General features: G+C 47.1%; 1 protein-coding gene across 3 annotated transcripts in view; it reads left to right on the top strand.

Annotated features, from left to right (window-relative positions):
- LOC135388521 (E3 ubiquitin-protein ligase UBR5-like) overlaps window positions 1-18,774 on the top strand; it is a 272,129-nt gene that overhangs the window by 111,643 nt on the left and 141,712 nt on the right. For all 3 annotated transcript variants that reach the window (XM_064618109.1, XM_064618108.1, XM_064618107.1), the window contains exons 25-27: window positions 7,528-7,694; window positions 10,287-10,485; window positions 17,036-17,197. In XM_064618109.1, the coding sequence (XP_064474179.1) occupies window positions 7,528-7,694; window positions 10,287-10,485; window positions 17,036-17,197 (528 nt within the window). The remainder of the gene's footprint in view (window positions 1-7,527; window positions 7,695-10,286; window positions 10,486-17,035; window positions 17,198-18,774) is intronic.

The following is an 18,774-nucleotide window of genomic DNA, read 5'->3' as shown; positions in this document are numbered from 1 at the left end:
AAGTGGGCTTCACCTGATGCTTCCGTGTATGAGGTGAAGCCTCCTTTACGAAATTGCCCTTGCTGCAGAACCAACACAGGCTGGACGGTGTTTAGTTTAAGATAACGTTATCCAAAGTTGGTTTTGTAGACATTTTATGTGGAAGGGGAGGCGCGGCTCCCACATGCAGTTTAGCAGTGCCGACGAGGGACTTTGATTTGATGTCTGTGAGGTTGCCTTTAAAAGGTTAGGACTCTTGAATAATGACTACAGCCCACGAACAAGAAGGGTGTCTTAAAGATGTCCTTTACATCTAAAATTTCAGTAGTGGAACTTCCTAGGACGAGTGCAAAGAAACTAAAGGGTGTTCATGGCAAAACTGAGGCAGGCTGCCAATTCGTTTGTTTCACAAATGGCCTGTGGTTGTCTGAAACAATTACAGCCTCATCCGTATAACATGCTACTGCCTGACATCAAATTTTGAAATGAAGGTAACCTCTCCAGTAAGTGTAGGCTCACCTGAAAAGCAGAAGCACTCTCATGTAAAATTAAAGAGTAGGGGCTTTAAACAGAAGAATTGCATGTCTCTCTCGTGACAGTTAATGCCAGAAAAATTACACTAAAGCCATGGGCTACAAAATGGAAACTTTTAGTGCTAAAGTCACATATTGCAAATTTTGCACAAATATTCGATATTCGATTCGGTATCCAGAATTTTTCCCCCCATTCGATTCGATATTCGATTCGACTTGAAATATTCGGATTCGCACACCCCTAGTAAAAATCGTGTTTCACCCTAATGAGGCAACCTCCAATTCGGGGAAGAATTGGGTTAAACCCTAAAACTTCAGGTTCTACACATGAGGTACTGCACCTCTTGAGATGACACCATTGATTCCTCGCAGCATTGTAATTGCATTGTTCATTAGAATGCGGCTCGTCCACTTCTCTCCGCCGACTGCCATTTTTTAAGGCACTGTACTTCGCAACAAGGTTTTTATCGGTACGCCAGTACAAAGCAACACATCAAGCGCGCACAACTTGATTTCGAGACATGTGCCTCTTCTCATTAAAACGCTTCATGAAGCCACTGATACCATCATTGTGCACAGCAACCAGAAAAACTTGTGGGCGATACAACAGTGTGAAAAGGAAGCAATCTTCTTTCCTCTCACGAACCTCCTTTGAAGTTTTGGTCTGAGCTGTGCGTGCATCTAATCCCAGTGCATTATGCTCTGAGCACACAGTGCCTCTGAGTGTGCCTCTTTCCTTTGTACGCAGTAAAAAAAAAAAGAAAAAAAAACAGAAGAAAGATAAAAGACATTGCTTCTCGATTTTCAGGTTCGACGAAGGTAGTCGCACACTTTAATGTTGCACAAGTATTTACAAGTTCCGATTAGAGTTCTCACATCGCCGAAATGTCCCAAACGCCACTCACTCTCCAGCGCGCCGGATTCTCTAACCTTCCCTTCCTCGTTCTCTCCTCCTTCTCCCCCGTTGCGCGCGCGCAGACCTTGACATCCCCTGCGCATGTGGCCTGTGATAGCTCTGCACCATATTCGTGTGCTGACACTCTCTCCTGTGCGGTGTCCCGGAGATGGTGTCCACGGTGTGCGGAACTCCCTTCCGTAACACAGGAATGCGGGAGTGTAACCTGTGACAGTGCTGTCCGATGTTCGCAAAGCAAATGCAATCTCCTGGAGATGCTTGTCCCAATTACGGTGGTTGTGGCAATGGACCATAATGCCCTGCTTGACAACAGCATTATGCCTCTCAACGACTTGTCCAGCATTCCTGTAGGGAACTGTATGCCTGTCAAGAACACCCCATTGTTTCATCACTTGCTGCCAGATCTTGCTGACAAATGGCTTCCCATTGTCGCTAGAAATGCTGCGCGGAACACCATGTCTACAAAACACCTCGAGTAGTCTTGCCACGATAGCTTGGGAAGTTTGAGAACGAAGGGGGGAACATTTCCACAAACTTCGTGAATTTATGCAGGACTACTTGGATATACCTATGTTGGCGTGGTGTCGTCGGAAAGGGTCCAATAATGTCTATGCTCAGCTCATCCATAGGCACTGTTGCCCAGGAGCTGGTCATCATGCCTTTTGGCTTCTGTCTGTTAGGTTTCATTCTTTTGCATACACCACAGGTCCTCACGTATCTTGAGACGTCAGCTCTCATGCCCAACCAAAAGTCGTGCTGTCTTATTCGTTTACAGGTCTTGAAGTACCTCATGTGTCCACCAAGAGGGTCGTCATGAGCGAGGCGTAGTACCTCTGAGCGAAGCTGCTGAGGGACCCATAGCAGCTTTGCGTCGCCTCCGACATGCCCGAGGACGCCATCCGAGTCCACTTCGCTCTCTTGTGACAGGTCTCGAATCTGCTTTGCCTCTCGTGAATCTTCAGGAAGATATCCGCCAGTAATGTGACTGCTGATGAATGATACGGGGCGCAGGATTCCTTCACATTCTTGCAATAGGACGGCAGCAATACCCACTCCACTTGCATCAGTTTCGATGATGGAGGGACGGTTGAGGTCCGGCAAGCTTAGCACTGCATCTAAGTGCTGATGTTTGAGGGCAGAAAAGGCAGCCTCCCGGATGCGTCGGCACCCCAGGTCCACACGCAGTTTTTCCGCAAGAGCATTGTGAAAGGCCTGGCAGTTTCCGAAAAGTTTGGTATAAAATTCCAATAGTAGCCAGTGAGGCCAAGGAATACCTGTAGATCCTTAGCGTTTCCTGGGCAGGGAAACGACTGTACTGCTTCAAATTTCCCCGGGTCAGGACGGCATTCCCCTGGGGAAATTATATGGCTGAGAAACTTGAGTGATTGCCTACACAACTGAATTTTCTCCGGGTTGATTGTAAGACCTGCTGCACGTATCCTATCTAACACCTCTCGCACGTGTACAACGTGGTCTTCTAAGGACTCTGAGTATATGAGCATGTCGTCCAGAAATGCCATGCAGGACTTATGCTTAATGCCGTGCAAAACTTTGTCCATTAGCGTGTGGCGGGCCTAGTGCCATCACCACACGGCTGGCGCCAGCCGCGAGCTGCCGGGAATAAACGTGAATCAGTTCTCTTCTGATCTTTGCCAACGAAGGTTGTCTCCTCGTTCCTTCCCTCATTTTGGTGACCCGAAGGTCAAAGAATGCTCCGCGCCTTCCATGGATCAGAATCCTAACAGCGCAGGACAGTTTCCTGACCAGGGAGCACCCCTGCCCCCTCCTTCGCTGCCTGTTCAGGCGGTATCCATCAAGATTCCCCCATTCTGGCCAGCTGATCCCGTCCTCTGGTTGCGAACATCGAAGCACAATTCGCACTCTGCGGCATAATGGCTCAGCTCACAAAGTGCTTTACCACGTCGTGGGTGCCCTCGGACCAAGTGAAGATGCGGAGGTTCGAGACGTCATCACAGTTCCCCCGCTGAGAACCCTTATGACGCACTCAAGAGCGCACTGACCAGGCGTACGACAGCTTCGGAGCAGGAACGCCTGCGACAGCTGCTCACAGCTGAGGTTCTCGGAGACCGGAAGCTGTCACAGCTACTTCGCCGCAGCTGTTGGGCGACACGGCGTCGGCACTCGACAAGTGCATCATGCGCGAGCTGTTCCTTCAGCGCCTTCCGAACGCTGTGTGCATGATCCTTACCGTGTCCAGCAGCATCTCTCTTGAAGCCTTGGCGGAGATGGCTGACAAGATGATGGATATCGCTCCGCGTGTTATTTTAGCAGTCTCGCCTCCGCCTATGCCATCGCCTTCCTCGTCGGAGCTACAGGTTTTGCGAGACGAAGTGGCCCGCCTTTCGGACTTGGTGATTTCCGATCTCCGGTTCAGCCGATTGCCAAGCCCAAGGCGCCGTTCTCCTCACCGCTAGAATCGGTGTCGCAGCCTGTCTCCCCGTTCCCAGTCAGCTAACCCTGACGTCTGCTGGTATCACCAGACCTTTGGCGACCGTGCCCGCAAGTGCCTGCCTCCGTGCTCCCGCCAGGGAAACGCCAGCATCAGCAACTGATGGGGACTGGTCATGCTGACAAGGTTTCCCACCGTCCCCGCCTTTTCTACATCTCTGACTGGTACTCTGGCGTGCTGTTTCTGATAGACAGCGATGCGCAGGTGTCTATCGTCCCACATACCCCAAAGACCAAGGGCGCCGTCAGCCAACCAACTCTCTACAGGCAGTCAACGGCACGCCTATTTCCACCTTCGGCGAGAAGCTCTTGACCCCGAACTTGGGACTCCGCAGCGAGTTCAGGTGGCTATTCACCATCGCCAATGTGCCCCACGCTATCATCGGAGCAGATTTTCTGGTTCATTTCGGGCTTCTGGTCGACATGCGCCAAAGACGATTAGTAGACGCCACCACTGGCCTCGTGATCCACGGCTTGCAGACCGCAACACCCATTCTTGGACCGATGTTCCGTACTCTGCAGCCGACGTCAAGCTATGAGGCCATCCTGCGCGAGTTCCCAGTGCTTACTCAGCCTCCTGATTGGAAGCGCCCGGTGCAGCATGACGTAGCCCACCATCCTGTAACCACTGGACCACTCACACATGTTCGCCCGCGTCGTCTTGCGCCAGAGAAGTTGAAAGTGGCTTGAGAAGAATTCGCCCATATGCTCGACCTTGGCTTCATTCAACCTTCTTCAAGCACCTGGTCATCAGCTCTGCACATGGTGCCCAAAAGGTGGAAGAACAAACGTAGCTGGGGCACCTGCTAGTCCGAAGGGCATTCGTGTGGATTGGAATGTGCCCTGGGGACAAAGGAAAGCAGTCTTTGCAATGTCACCTGGTGCGAGCGGGATTCGTCAGAAGCCCTGAGAGAGGTTGAGACTTGAAAACCATCGCTCCTGTCCCAGCTGTGCGAGCAGCCAGTCTGTCCTGGGCGTCTGGTAGACTGGAACACAGGTCTTGGAGTTTAATGCTCTGTAGTCAATGGCCAGACGGTAGCCGCCTGACTTTTTAGGGACCAACACTGGCGCACTAGCCCAGGGACTTGCTGTGGGTTCAATCAAACCCTCATTCAGCATTTCTTGGAGGCACTTATCATAATCTCTCTCTTTTGGGTATTGACAGGACGGAGCTTGCACCGTGTTGGTATATCGTCAGATGTCTCAATCTTGTGCTCAATGAGGTCTGTGCGAGCGGGATTTGACGTCAGTATGTCGTTATATTCGTCTAACAGGTGCAGTATGCATACGTCTCCATGGTCTTGACATTTCATTGGCTCTGTACTTATGGCATGCTCTAGCATTGGCTCTTCAAAAAGTGTGTCTAAGGCATACACATTGTCAGCAATTGCCGGCTGGGAATGGCCTTTATTTGGAGCACGTACGAAGTTAACCAACTGTTGTGTATCAGTACCCAGAATCCACCCACCACGTCCCATGTGAACCGAAATGTCTGTTGCCACAAGGAAGTCTCTCCCTAGCACTACCTCCCTGCACAGGCCTGGCATATCAAGAAAGCGCTGTTTACAGCTGCCGCCAGACCAGCGAATTCTGCACCTGATTGACTGTGCTGTGTTGGTATATCCAGTTGCTAAGCGGAGGGAATGAGACTCCTCTCGAGGGGCTGCTCCTGCTCACTAAGCAGCTGCCATAGCTGCACAAAAAGGCTCACACTGGATCCGGTGTCCAGCAATGCTTGGAAGACGCTGTTTCCTACTGTCACCTCCTGCAAGGGCTCGCTGCGGCCGGCTGTGGCTACTACCTGCAGCACTGCGTTGTAGGTGCTGACCGGGTCAGCGCCTACACCTGGGCGTTTCCCGGACAGTTGGGCCGAACGTGTCCAAAACCGTTGCATGCATAGCAGCAGGGCTGTCCTCTGGACGGTCTTGTAGCACACTGCCTCGCCATGTGGCCCATTCCTCCACAGCGATGACAAACTTGCGGCTGATTCCGTGCTCTAGCTGCAGCTTGAGCATTGCTGAAGCCCTCTCTGTGGAACTGCCATTGATGGCCTGCCTGGTTTCTACCGTATCCAGCGCTGCTGTTCCACGCTGTGGATGGCTGGGTGTTCCTTGGCTCAGAGTCAACAGGGGGTGGCTGTTGGAGGGCTGATGGTTGTAGAGGCCAAGCATATGCAGTGGCTCCATGACCTCTCGGTTGACTTGATGGCTGGATTTGCAGGGTGTCCTCAACAAATGCCAAGTCTTGAGCTAATTGGCTGCCGCTTGATGGGGGTGGCTTGTAACTTAAACGGCTCCATGCTTTCTCCATTAGCTCACCGGCAGCCTCGGCCATCTCGCGCAGGTTTTTGAACTGCATATTCTCCGCCAAATCCTGGAATTGGGGGTGCATCAGCCTCCTGGCTGTAAGCACTCTTTCGTCGTCTGGCGCGTTCTCCCCGATCCGATCGAAGTATCCGGCGATCATGTATATAAAATGGCGGAGATTCTCCTGTGGGTGTTGTGTCCGCCGCTGCAACTCCGATTTCAGGCGTAGTTTGTAGTCGTCGGGTATGAACTCCTTTCGGAACACGTTCACAAAGGCTCCCCAGCCATCGAACTTGCCGACAAAGCGCCACCATAGCTTCGCGCTGCCGTTTAGTGCTGCAGGTACTACTTGCTGAAGCTGCTGGTCTCCAGTTATGCCCGAAACTTGGCAGAATTCTTCCAGTCGCTGCAAGAAGCTGTCCGGCGACTGCCGGTCCTCGTAGCCCGAAAATCTTGGCAAGTCTGAGAACGCGCCGCTGGGTCTTCATTGCTGTAGCGATGTTGCGGCAGTTGTGGTCGGGCGCACTGCCTGTACACAGGTGCACTGTATCACGATGCTGGCGTCTACCTCCACTTTCGCCGTTCCGCTGACTTCATCGAGTGACATCTTCACCACGGGTTGCTTGGACGAGCCCCCACTTGTTAGGTTCGACGAAGGTAGTCACACACTTTAATGTTGCACAAGTATTTACAATTTCCGATTAGAGTTCTCACATCGCTGAAATGTCCCAAACACCACTTACTCTCCAGCACGTTGGATTCTCTAACCTCCCCTTCCTCGTTCTCTCCTCCTCCTCCCCCATTGCACACGCGCAGACCACTGACGTCCCCTGCGCATGTAGCACCCTCCTGTGCCAGCCACGGGAGGTGAACCTGAATCCCGATCCCTCACACGATTTTTACACATTTTGAAAGCTGCTGGGCAAATTCTGATTGCGGCACACTTCCGTGATAGTCGTTCCTTTGAAGTCTCATTTTCATGTGCTTCAGTGGGCAAGCTGACAGGAACCAGCAATTCGATCATAATATCAGAGTTGTTGTTACCTTGAACATCATAATAAAGGGGCTCGACTGTTAGAAGTTCAACTGCCTATGTTCCATAATGCTTTTCTTCTTGCACAGCAGAGTCTTGCTCAGTGTTTTTCCGTATGGCTGCTGGTCCTTGGTTATTATTTTTGTTTCTCCGTGCCACTTTTTACTGTCATGTTTTGATTAAATATCAATTACATGCATTACAAAAATGATAGACTAGTGATGACTAGACTAACTCAACTGACTAGAAGATTAGACATCAGTGATGTGAGGCTTTCGTTTTCTTATGCAGATGCTGGATACTCTACTTACAACTCTCATCCGAGAGATGCAAAACGAGGCTGTGCCAGGTCGCAGTGCTGAAGCTCGCCGTGTCGCACATCGCTTTGTGCGTAGTGTCACACGCATTTTTGTGATTCTCACCATTGAAATGGCACCAAATAGTGGAAGAAAGAAAAGGTAGGTTTGGTGCTTTAAAATTGAACACTTGAAATTAGAGGTGTGTGAAAAACTGATGCATATATGGGCAGAGCAGCGCCAATATCATACAGTAGAATCTCGTTAATTCGAAATCGCTTAATTCGAACCTACGGATAATTCGAACTCTCGTCCGAGTCCCGTCCAAAGCACGTGTATTTCAATGGGGAGACACTCCTGGTAATTCAAACAGACGAGCGTATACACCGCATAATTCGAACCAACAGCCCTCGCGCGTCAGAGAGGAACGGGTCACAGCGCCCCATATCTCCCTGGTTATTGACCTTCCGTACGCTTCCCGTCCTCTTTCCGCATTTTGCGCTGTTCAAGGACGCTCTCTCCTTTTCACGACAGCAAGGAGTTTACGTGAACGCTTGCATTGTCCCTTTGTCCCTCTCCTCTTTCTCTCTCTTCCTCTTGAGGCCGTCAAGGGTGGAGGAGGTGTATGCGCGTGCCGTCACTCATTTTTATGACTTCACGACTGTCAATATCGTTCACTGACATCGTTTATTTCCCTAACTTGCACCATGTCAGCAGAGACGACGGCGTGGAGACTGGGCTCTTAACTGACGCGGACATCATCGACGCCGCGTGCGCCGGCTTAGCGACGGAGGTTCAGGCGACTCAAGCCACTAACCTGTCTCGCGCTCCAGTGCCTTTACCAAGTGCATGTGATGTAGCATCGGCGCTGGATATGACAGTGCGCCATTTTTCTTCCGAGAAAAATGCGGATGCCACTCTTGAAGTTGTGTCCGAATCAAAAGCGGTGCTAACAGTCCCGCTCAAAGAAACAATTGCAAGAGCGAAATACTGACTGCTTTCAACCTTAAGTCGCTTCATAATTTCTGTAAGTGAATTCTTGTGAACATATAAGTCCTGTATTTCCTTCAAAGTCGTAACGCGCGGCCGTGACGCTCAGGGAGTTTTCTCTGCCGTAACTTCGGTTCGGTATCGGGAACGTAACGGGAACGTAACGACATTAGCGGCGAAGTTCGGCAGCTGAAACGATTTGAATTACGCCAATATAAATGCGTCTTGAAGTGACACCGGTACTGCGAACGTAAAATACGACTCGAAGTGCGTTGCGACACATCTGCATGCGCTCCCTGCGCCCAAGCCCCCTTCCAGGAGAGCGTCTCCCGTTAATTCGAACTCCGGTTTATTCGAACAAATACCGCGGCCCCCTCGAGTTCGAATTAACGAGAGTCCACTGTAATAAAAATAACGAATAAAAACTAATACGACACAGTCAAACTTTTAAACGAAACACAGGAGACAATGCAAAATAACTTGCTGTATACATGTAGTTAAATTCATTAAACAGGGTCTGCATCATATTGCAGCAGTACAAAGTCTTAGTTTTATGAAGTGACTTAGTTGGTTCACAGTATTCCGAAAATTATTGTTGAAATTCTGCTTACCACCTCCTCGCAACTTCTTGTTCGCATATCTCAGGAAGAAAATAATTCCTACATTTCAAAGATAATTAATATTAATCGAAATTTTTGTACATTCGCACACAAGCAGCACGTACGGTCGCACCAGATCAGTTAGTTTACTACTCTATACAGTAGTTCCTCATTAGAACGAATTCACATTTTATGAATGATCGCTTATTTTGAAGTTTCAACAGGTCCCAATCGAAATGCATGTATTTTGAAGCACTTTATTCGAAGTTTACCGTGAGCCAACTCCGCATAGTACGAAAACGCAAGACTTGGGAATGCCTTGCTGCAGAGTCCTACCGTCAGCAACAACCCACGACTTAGTCACGCTAGACGGCAACATGCGCTTCTCGCTATTCCCCTCCAGTATGCTCGAGAACGGCAGTAACGGGCAGTGCAAAAGAGAGCAAGAGTGGTCGCACGTCTGCACGTGCTCACCTCTCTGACCATGTGATGCGCCGGTTGGGAGGGAAACTGTTGCTTTGCTTTTCAACATGATGCCGATGATGCTGTCGAAGTCTGTACGGAAGTGTGTGACTTTGGAGCAGAAAGTCGCCCTCATCTGCCAAGTAGAAAAGGGTGAATGGTCCAGCACGCCGTAGCAACGTTGCCGCGAATAGCAGTTCAGCAAAATGACAAGCTCAGAGGCAGAAAAGTAGGGCAGCATCACTAATATCCAATACAGTAAATGATCTGCTTTATGAGGGACCTGCATCAAAATATAGCACCAAGTTTTGGTCAGTTAATTTGCTTGAAATAGGTAGCGAAATCCTGGAGAAGTCGGGGAATTTGAAGGCTGCAATTTGGTTGACACCCTAGATATAACACCAGGAGATGTGATGAGAAGGGCCCAGGCAGAACTCATCCGCAGTCATCCCCCGTCCCGTAATTTCTCTCGGCGGCCCTGATAGTGGTGCATCAATTTTCCTCATATGTTGGATCATGACAAAGGGTGTGAAGTTTCTTTGTATGTCTGTGAAAGCATGCTTATGTGAATTTTTTATTGTAATTATTCTGTTGTTTATTATTAAATTTTATGCGTGTTACGACAGTAACTGCCTGTTCAGAGGGATTATGGCTTAGTAGAACATAAAACTTAATTTCTTTTTTTTTTTTCCGGGGTGTGCAGTGGGAGCAGTGGTGGAGGAAGTCTGACAGGTTCTTCTCAACCTTTGGTGAAGTGCAGAAGGGTGCTTCAGGCCCTGCTACCACTGGCCGTGCAAGAGTTGTGCCAGGCGGCAGATGCCCTGCTCGCTCCTGTACGCTTGGGTGTGGCACGTCCTACTGGTGCCTTTAGCTTGGTTTCCTCTTGCATTGACGCAGTACAGGTAAGCATCCTGATTGTTATGAAGCACTTGCAAGAACCACTGCTGCTATACAGCAGCAAATTTTGACCTTCTATAGTGGAGGTACCACTCGGTGAAGGCCAAATATGAGAAATAGCTGTCCATGGAAGGGGTATTGTCTTTAAAATTGGGGTAGGTCTTTTTTTTTTTTAAAGCATTGGGAAGTACCTGTCACTATTTTGAGCTCACAGAAGTGAGCTCACCCAACTGTTGCCAGCGTGAGATGTGTGGTGTACGTTAGTTTTTCTCTTTGCTAGTTATTGCACAAAAAGTTCCTATGAGCGGTAGGTCTGTCCACCTCTGGCACCGAAGCTGTATTTGTCAGTAAAGCAGTAGTTGCATGAAATTCTGTACTAAACCTCAGATTCCACAATACCTCTTGAATTCCATGTATTTTGCGGAACCATGGAGCAGTAAAATTTTTTTTGTTTTAACTTTTCTTGAAGGGGCAAAAATGTCTGGGAAATCATTTGTAATTATCTCATAACTAATAAGGCAATATGTAAATGTGTCTCTGACATGCCAGCACTGAGCTGCATGCACTCTGACCGGATGATATTAACAGGAACAGAGGGTCAGTTTGAATAGGCTAGGACAGTTTACCTCTGCACAGGGGATGCACTGACTGATAAAGTTGGGAGAAACTGCATGACGAAGTATCTCTTCAGTAGTCAGGCAGAAATATCGAAATTTTTGATATCGATTAATATCAGCATTGTAAAAAATAATCGGTCAATTCAAATATTGATATCTATAACAAAAAGTTATCAATATTTCATCGATATGTCGGAATAAAAAAATAAAATCGATACCTCGACCTTTGAAAACTTGTCACGCCATTATTTGAACAACTAAAAAAAGTTGTCCTTGTTTTATTATCTTCCATGCGTATTACCGCTGAGACACCTGATGAAGGCGCCGACGAACAACATGCATTATGCGAGGTCCCCATTATCCCCAAATTACTGTATAAGTAGTAATTTTCGCGAGAACTCTTTTTTCGCGAAATTAAAGTCCCGCGAAATATTCGAAGCACTTTCAGAAAATATGAGAAAGAACTAAGGCGCAAGACACTGATACATCTTATGTACGCGGTTTATTATGCTGCACTTTCAGTTCTGCACCTGACTTCAGGACTGTAGTTGTTGTACTTGCCACGTTTCTTCTGGTTGTGCCGATCAGCGACTTCGTGTGACATGTTCGTTGGCAGCACAAAACATTTGTCTCCTACGTATGGAGGACGGCACTGTCGGGCAGCCACGCACGTGGTCGCTGGTTGAAGAAGGAGGAGGCGGCAACGTTGGCTTGAAGTACCGGAGCAAGGACATGGCGGTAATGAGTCGAAAAATACGAAGCTGTCACCATGTTCACTGTGTCGATACGGACACATGAATGGCAGGAGACAAGGAAATTCGTCAATGACCCAGATGCCACACGAGTGATATGACCCATAAAAGAGATAGGTTGCAGACTAACTGGTGCATGATGATGAAGGAACGAATAACCGAGAGACACGGGACACGAAGACAAGCACAAGAGTTCTCAGACACAGTAATGATTTAATAACACCAAACCTCCTAAATACCTAACAACTCCCGGAGGGGAGGGAGAGGGATAAAGGATGGCCTATTTACACTGTTCCCACGCTGCGTTATCGCCACTGTCTCTTTCAAAAGTCTTTTCCACTTATCCCTTTCCCTAGACACAACCACGGTTTCGCTGAAAATGGGCTCACAGTTGCTGCATTGCCGAAGATGCTCAACTAGCTCGCTGGAGATATGGCTCTTTTTTAAGTTGAGCTGGTGTTCTCGAAGGCGGTCTTTTAAACAACGTCCAGTCTGCCCCACATAACAAAAACCACAACTTAAGGGAATAGAATAAACAACAGCACATGTGCATGGTACAATCGCAGACTTATGCTTTACAGTGCAACCTTTTGGCACGACATTGAATGGAGTCAATCTACTTAACCTGAAGGCATTAGAAAAAACCACTTTCAACCCAAAATCCCTCGCAACAGATAAAATGTTATGGGAGATAGAATGATAATACAGTATGACAACTAATTTGTTGGAAGATGAATTGGCATTCTCATTGATGATGTCTGGTCTAAGATGAAGCTTGCGTAGGAGAATAAGAGCCCTGGAAGCAATCAACTCCATGTCATAACCTGCTTGAACAAGTCTGTTAACCTGCCGTGAGATACTCGACGAAACACAATGAAGACAACCTTTTGAAGAAGCAGCATTTAAAAGACTTGAAATGATCCCAAACTTAACTAACTTGGAATGTGAACTAGAACATGGGAGGATGGGTTTGTTAGCCTCGTTACCATATTGCCAGCATAGACCATAATGAGACACAAATGTAAGGTCAAGATATTTCAACTTATTGCAGGAAGGATACTCAACAGAAAATTTTAACTCCGGCGCGAGAGACATGATAGCATCGGCAACCGTGACAGGTGATAAGGACGGGCGATTATACAAAACAATAATGTCGTCAACATATCGGCGAATGTATATGGTGTTATCTACCCACTGAGAGTTACAGAAAGATCGAATCGCATTGTCTAGAGCATTGAGATATATCTCAGCCAAGATCGGCGCAACAGATGACCCAATGCATACACCATTAGATTGTATAAATGGCATGTTATCCCAGGTTACAACCGTAGACTCGAGGTAATAATACAGTCAGAAAACTCCCAGAAGGGATACCAACAGAGTTCTGAAAGGCCGTTAAATTGTCATCAATGAAACTTGAAACACGTTGCAGCAAGAGCGGAATGTTCATGGAGTAGTATAAGTCCTTAATATCAAGCGAAAACAATTGAAACTGTTGAGCATACAAGGGTTTGATGTACTCAATGAGCTCACCAGTGTTTTTTTATCGAGATAGATCCTGAAAGGGTGATGTACTTTAGAGCTCGCTGAAGAAAGTCTGATACAGTTCGCTGCCACGAACCATGTTCAGATACCACAACCCGTAAGGGCATTTCCGGCTTATGATCTTTGATGAAGAATTTCACATCCAGGGTGGAATGGTTACATTTCTGGATAGCTGCCGCAAGGGGGTGTTCACATCTTGAAAGTAGAGTGACGATAATTGACTTGGATTTCTTCAGGGAACCATTAAACGGCTTAAATAATGACGAAAGAGCAGCATCCACTTTAGACCTGAAAAGTTGGTTCAGGAGGACCGCGAATTTTCCAGATTTGTCACTTTGAAGGAGCTTCAAATCCAAGGTTTCAAGGTTCTTGATCACGGGAGCAAGTTGAGAAGACACTGGCTTGGTGTTTTTTGACATGGCGCTTGCAGGAATTTGGGAAACACATCTAGCAGCGAAGAGGTTCTTGGCGGACGGGTCAGCAATCTTGCAGGCAACAGAATCTATCATAGCAGCCACATCAAGCTCAGTCGGCTTGACAGGAAGGCAAAACTTCGGTGTTGATGATAACAGGTCAACCACGGGTTTCGGCAGCGGAATATTGCAGGGATTGATCACAGAGCCACTGAATTGTTGCCCAGGGTTATGTTGAGAAGGTGGCACAGCGTGAGGATGAAGCAGAACTCTCCTTTAAAACCACACCTTTGCAAAGTTCCGATTTTTTAAGAAGACCCACTGTCGGAAGAAGATATGGGAACGATATCGGTTACCAAGAAGCTCAGTCCATATGATGGAAGAAATGCAGTACAAATCTTTGATGTTTGAAACAACAGACGATTTATGTGCACGAAGAATTCGCTGGGAGAAACGCCACGGTAACATACTTGAAGAAGACCCCGCTAGAGGAACGGGCGGTACATATGACAGATATGACCCCTCATTGTTGCACTCTGAGTCAGAAGGGCTTAAAAGGGGCGAAATGGGTTATTGTCCAGGGTTGTTGTCCTTTTGTTAGTTCAAGATGGAAAGTCCCAAAGACGCCTCGTGTGGGGACGACGCACTGCGGTACTGCGAATTTAAGGTTCCGCGAATAATTGCCTGATCCTCGCTCCTCGCCTGGCCCTTGAACCCTGGCGCCCGTGCGTGTGCGGAGCAGTCGACGAGGGAGGAATCTTGTGGCGGTGGACGGTGTTTCGCGACGGAGGAGGTACGCATAAACCGATATGGGGACTGCAAGCTGCTACGGTTTAACGAGCGGAAAATACATGGGCATCTATGGAAGCCATGTCGGGGATTCGGCACAACTACTGTTTAACCGGAACCACCGTTTAAGCGAGTACATGTTAACGAGGTTCCACTGTGCAGCAAGTGCTCTCTTCTTTTTGCACCGACAATGCCTTCTGCATTTGTTATGTAGGCGAGAACCCTTACGGTTTCAGTGTGCTCACAGGGATGACCTCACACGTGAGACCATTGTTCCAGACAGTAATGCATAGTTTGGAATGTTCTCATTCATTAGCGCAATAAAACGGCGATCCTCGACAATGCTGTATGGCTGTGCTTATCACACGGGATTGTTTCCATGATGTTCGTGTTCAGTGCTTCTTTCATTTCATGGGGAAAATCTGCGTGCGCACCTCAAAATTTTGTCGCAATCGCAATCAAAATTATAAGTAGACAAAAAACAAGTAGACAGGACTAGTTTCCTGCTCCTGTCCCTACCACCTCCTCAAGCTCAAGGAAATGATACCAACAGTATCGTTACATCAGTTTGCTTGCGTTTTAATTAGAGTTGTGCAAATATTCAAAATTTCAAAAACAAATCGAATATTTGCTATGCTGGATTCTTATTAGTATTCGGAAATTGATATTCAGTTTCTTTTTTTTTTCAAATATCATAGCAGCTGTTGCGCTTGAATTTGTACGTTGTAGTTACGGTGAGAATAGTAGAATACCTGCAGAGCAACGCACGGAGTTGGTGAGGTTGTTGCGCTCATCTGCAAATGCGTTGCTACTAGGGGTGTGCGAATATTCGAATTCTCGAATCGAATCGAATATCAAACGCTCGAACTATTCGATTCGCGAATCGAATATTCGACTATTCCACGAATATGAACGACACAACCCGAAAGTGGGCTTCACCTGATGCTTCCGTGTATGAGGTGAAGCCTCCTTTACGAAATTGCCCTTGCTGCAGAACCAACACAGGCTGGACGGTGTTTAGTTTAAGATAACGTTATCCAAAGTTAGTTTTGTAGACATTTTATGTGGAAGGGGCGGCGCCCCTCCCACATGCAGTTTAGCAGTGCCGACGAGGGACTTTGATTTGATGTCTGTGAGGTTGCCTTTAAAAGGTTAGGACTCTTGAATAATGACTGCAGCCCACGAACAAGAAGGGTGTCTTAAAGATGTCTTTTACATCTAAAATTTCAGTAGTGGAACTTCCTAGGACGAGCGCAAAGAAACTAAAGGGTGTTCATGGCAAAACTGAGGCAGGCTGCCAATTCGTTTGTTTCACAAATGGCCTGTGGTTGTCTGAAACAATTACAGCCTCATCCGTATAACATGCTACTGCCTGACATCAAATTTTGAAATGAAGGTAACCACTCCAGTAAGTGTAGGCTCACCTGAAAAGCAGGAAGCACTCTCATGTAAAATTAAAGAGTAGGGGCTTTAAACAGAAGAATTGCATGTCTCTCTCGTGACAGATAATGCCAGAAAAATTACACTAAAGCCATGGGCTACAAAATGGAAACTTTTAGTGCGAAAGTCACATATTGCAAATTTTGCACAAATATTCGATATTCGATTCGGTATTCGGAATTTTTTCCCCCATTCGATTCGATATTCGATTCGACTTGAAATATTCGGATTCGCACACCCCTAATATTGGGCAATAATTAGTGCAAGAGTTTAGGTGAGTGCAGAGGATGTTGCCCTCTTCTGCACCAGCTTGCCTGCATCCTTTACTGTTCCTTTTGGTGTGGATATTTGCGAATACGGAGCCATGCCAGCAACAGAAAATACTCTGTTTTGACTGCTGTGTAGGTTGTGCCTTCGGTGAACTCGTTCTGCACATTCCAATGCATCGTTCGGCACGAAATGCAGCCGTGGGCGATCCACAAACTTTTAGAAACCAACGAAGTTTCTGTGTCACGCACTCAATATGCAAATCGATGCGTCAGTTAGGTTAAAATACCCCCGAAGTTAAACTGACTACACTGGATATTGAAGTTTGAGTTATCAGTAGATTACTGGTAGTGTACATATTATCAGCAAATTGGAAATACGAATGCACCGTGCCCTTCTCACTGCCCTTCATGGTCCTGTGCTCACTGGTTATGGTACCACGGCTGCCTATGTATGCATTTTAGATTGTGGATTTGATTGACTTGGTATGACAAACTCAATGAGCTTGCAATAGAACAGATACCTTGATTGGGTAAGAATATCATTCTTTCAAGTGTTTGTTAATGTTGTCTGGAGTGGAAATATCACTCTGTCATTAATGTTCCATTGCAAAGATAAATGGAGGGTAAAATGAGGCTAAACTCACGAACTCGTGGCCTGAGAGACTGCATGACTTGAGGCTCGCTTTATCTTCCCGTTCGTGAATATATTTTTTCTGTATTCTTTTGCTAGGGAAGTGAGGAGCTCTTTGTTGTGGAACCCATGGTACCTCGCACTGTAGAACAGACATCCACTTCACCTTTGGTGGATTCTGGGAGCTTGTCTCAACAGCAAGGACCCCTGTCAGCAACTGCACCACCCATGAATATGAGAGACGCACTGGACGACGACGAGGTCTGTCCCATCTGTTACACTCCTAACTGTTAGTGCTTAATTAATTTTCAAGTTCAGTCACTATGCGGATCTTGTGTTTTGAATGGCAAAGTACTCATATTAATGTAATTTGAGGATCTAGGCTGCACTTCATGAGTGTTTCTTGGCCTCTTTTCGCAGTATTTACAATCTAAACCTCAAGCTGTTTACAGCGCCTTCTGCATGCATTGCATTTTGGCAGCACAGACTGATTTTACTTGATTGTAATTTGCCGTCAGATCTAGGCCTAGCATTTTTTTTTAAAATCAGGTATCAATTTAGTATCAGGTTAATGCTGATCATGGCAATAGCAATGCATACCTGCCAAGTGTCCCGGATTATCCGGAAGACTCCGGAATTTCTTTCAATCTCTTGATTGTACGGATGGGCCCTTCAGTCTCCCGGAAAATTGGGTACCTTTTTTTTTTTGCACCATTTTCCTTTAAAGGCTGCCCCAACGTATTCCTGCATCTTCCGGCATGTCATCCAATGCCGCTGATGCTGTGCGCACTTCGTCAACAATGGCTTGGCCACTAATCTCAGACACAGCTTGAGCATCATTATCAGCTGTTGCAAAGTCATCGAAAGATTCGCAGTGGTCCACTGATCGGAATGATTCTCGTGCGAGCGTCCAGAAGCCACTTGAGCATTGTATCTTCGACATGTTGATAGGTAGCCTCTCGGAAAGGCTTCCTATTCTTGTTTCTGTTGAGGCTGACTGCTGCAAGGATTTTATTTTTATCCTTCGCGATAGTTGAAATCGTAATTTCGACAAACCGTACTTCTTTACCAGTTCGCTGTTTGTGATGCCTCTCAAAAGCTCGTTGATGACAGAGATCCTCTTGTCGAGGTCAATTCCTTGAGGTCAGGTTGAGGTCAACCCACTACCCTGGTGGCTTATTTCCGTTGGAAGGACAATAAAAGATTATGCGTTGACTCACCGTGCTACAACAAGCTGCCAACTTACAGCGGACCACCTGAACAGCGGCAAGGTCGTGGGGCCGGCAGGGCGGTGAGGGCGAAACCTGCGCCCTACGCGATTGGATGTGACTGGCGCCTTCTGGTCGGAAACCACACTCTCGTTCTCCGAGAGAAAGAAAGAGGAACAGTACCAGGCTACTATCCTATTGTGCTGTATGGCCTGTATTATGGACGCCGCAGCCGCAAAAAGCATTCGTCATGACCAGTGGCTTCACTCTGCTCTTTTCGTTATACCTGTTAGAAATTTACATTGAGCGTATAGAGATTTTGACGGTTGTCTTTAACTTGTTCGGTGTAACCTGAGGTTACTCTTTAACGAGGCCGTTGTAACCGAGACTCACTGTACTTCGAAAATCCGCACATCCTTAAGCGGACAAACATAAAACCACAACACAGAAGGAGCCTTGTGTGTTGCAGTTTTATGTTCTTCTACATATTTTGCTCTTTTGCCAAATTAGAGCACATACTGTGTGTGGAAATTTGCTGAACTGTGTGCTTTTGTTGTGTGTTTTAAACTTATTTTGTCACTTTTGGTATGGACATGTAGCAGTTCTGGATCAAGCGCTTCATCAATGTTC

Source organism: Ornithodoros turicata, chromosome 3 (genome assembly GCF_037126465.1).
Source record: "Ornithodoros turicata isolate Travis chromosome 3, ASM3712646v1, whole genome shotgun sequence".
Classification (NCBI taxonomy): domain Eukaryota; kingdom Metazoa; phylum Arthropoda; class Arachnida; order Ixodida; family Argasidae; genus Ornithodoros; species Ornithodoros turicata.
The sequence above is the reverse complement of the archived record's forward strand: the minus strand, read 5'-3'. Positions and strand labels throughout refer to the sequence as shown.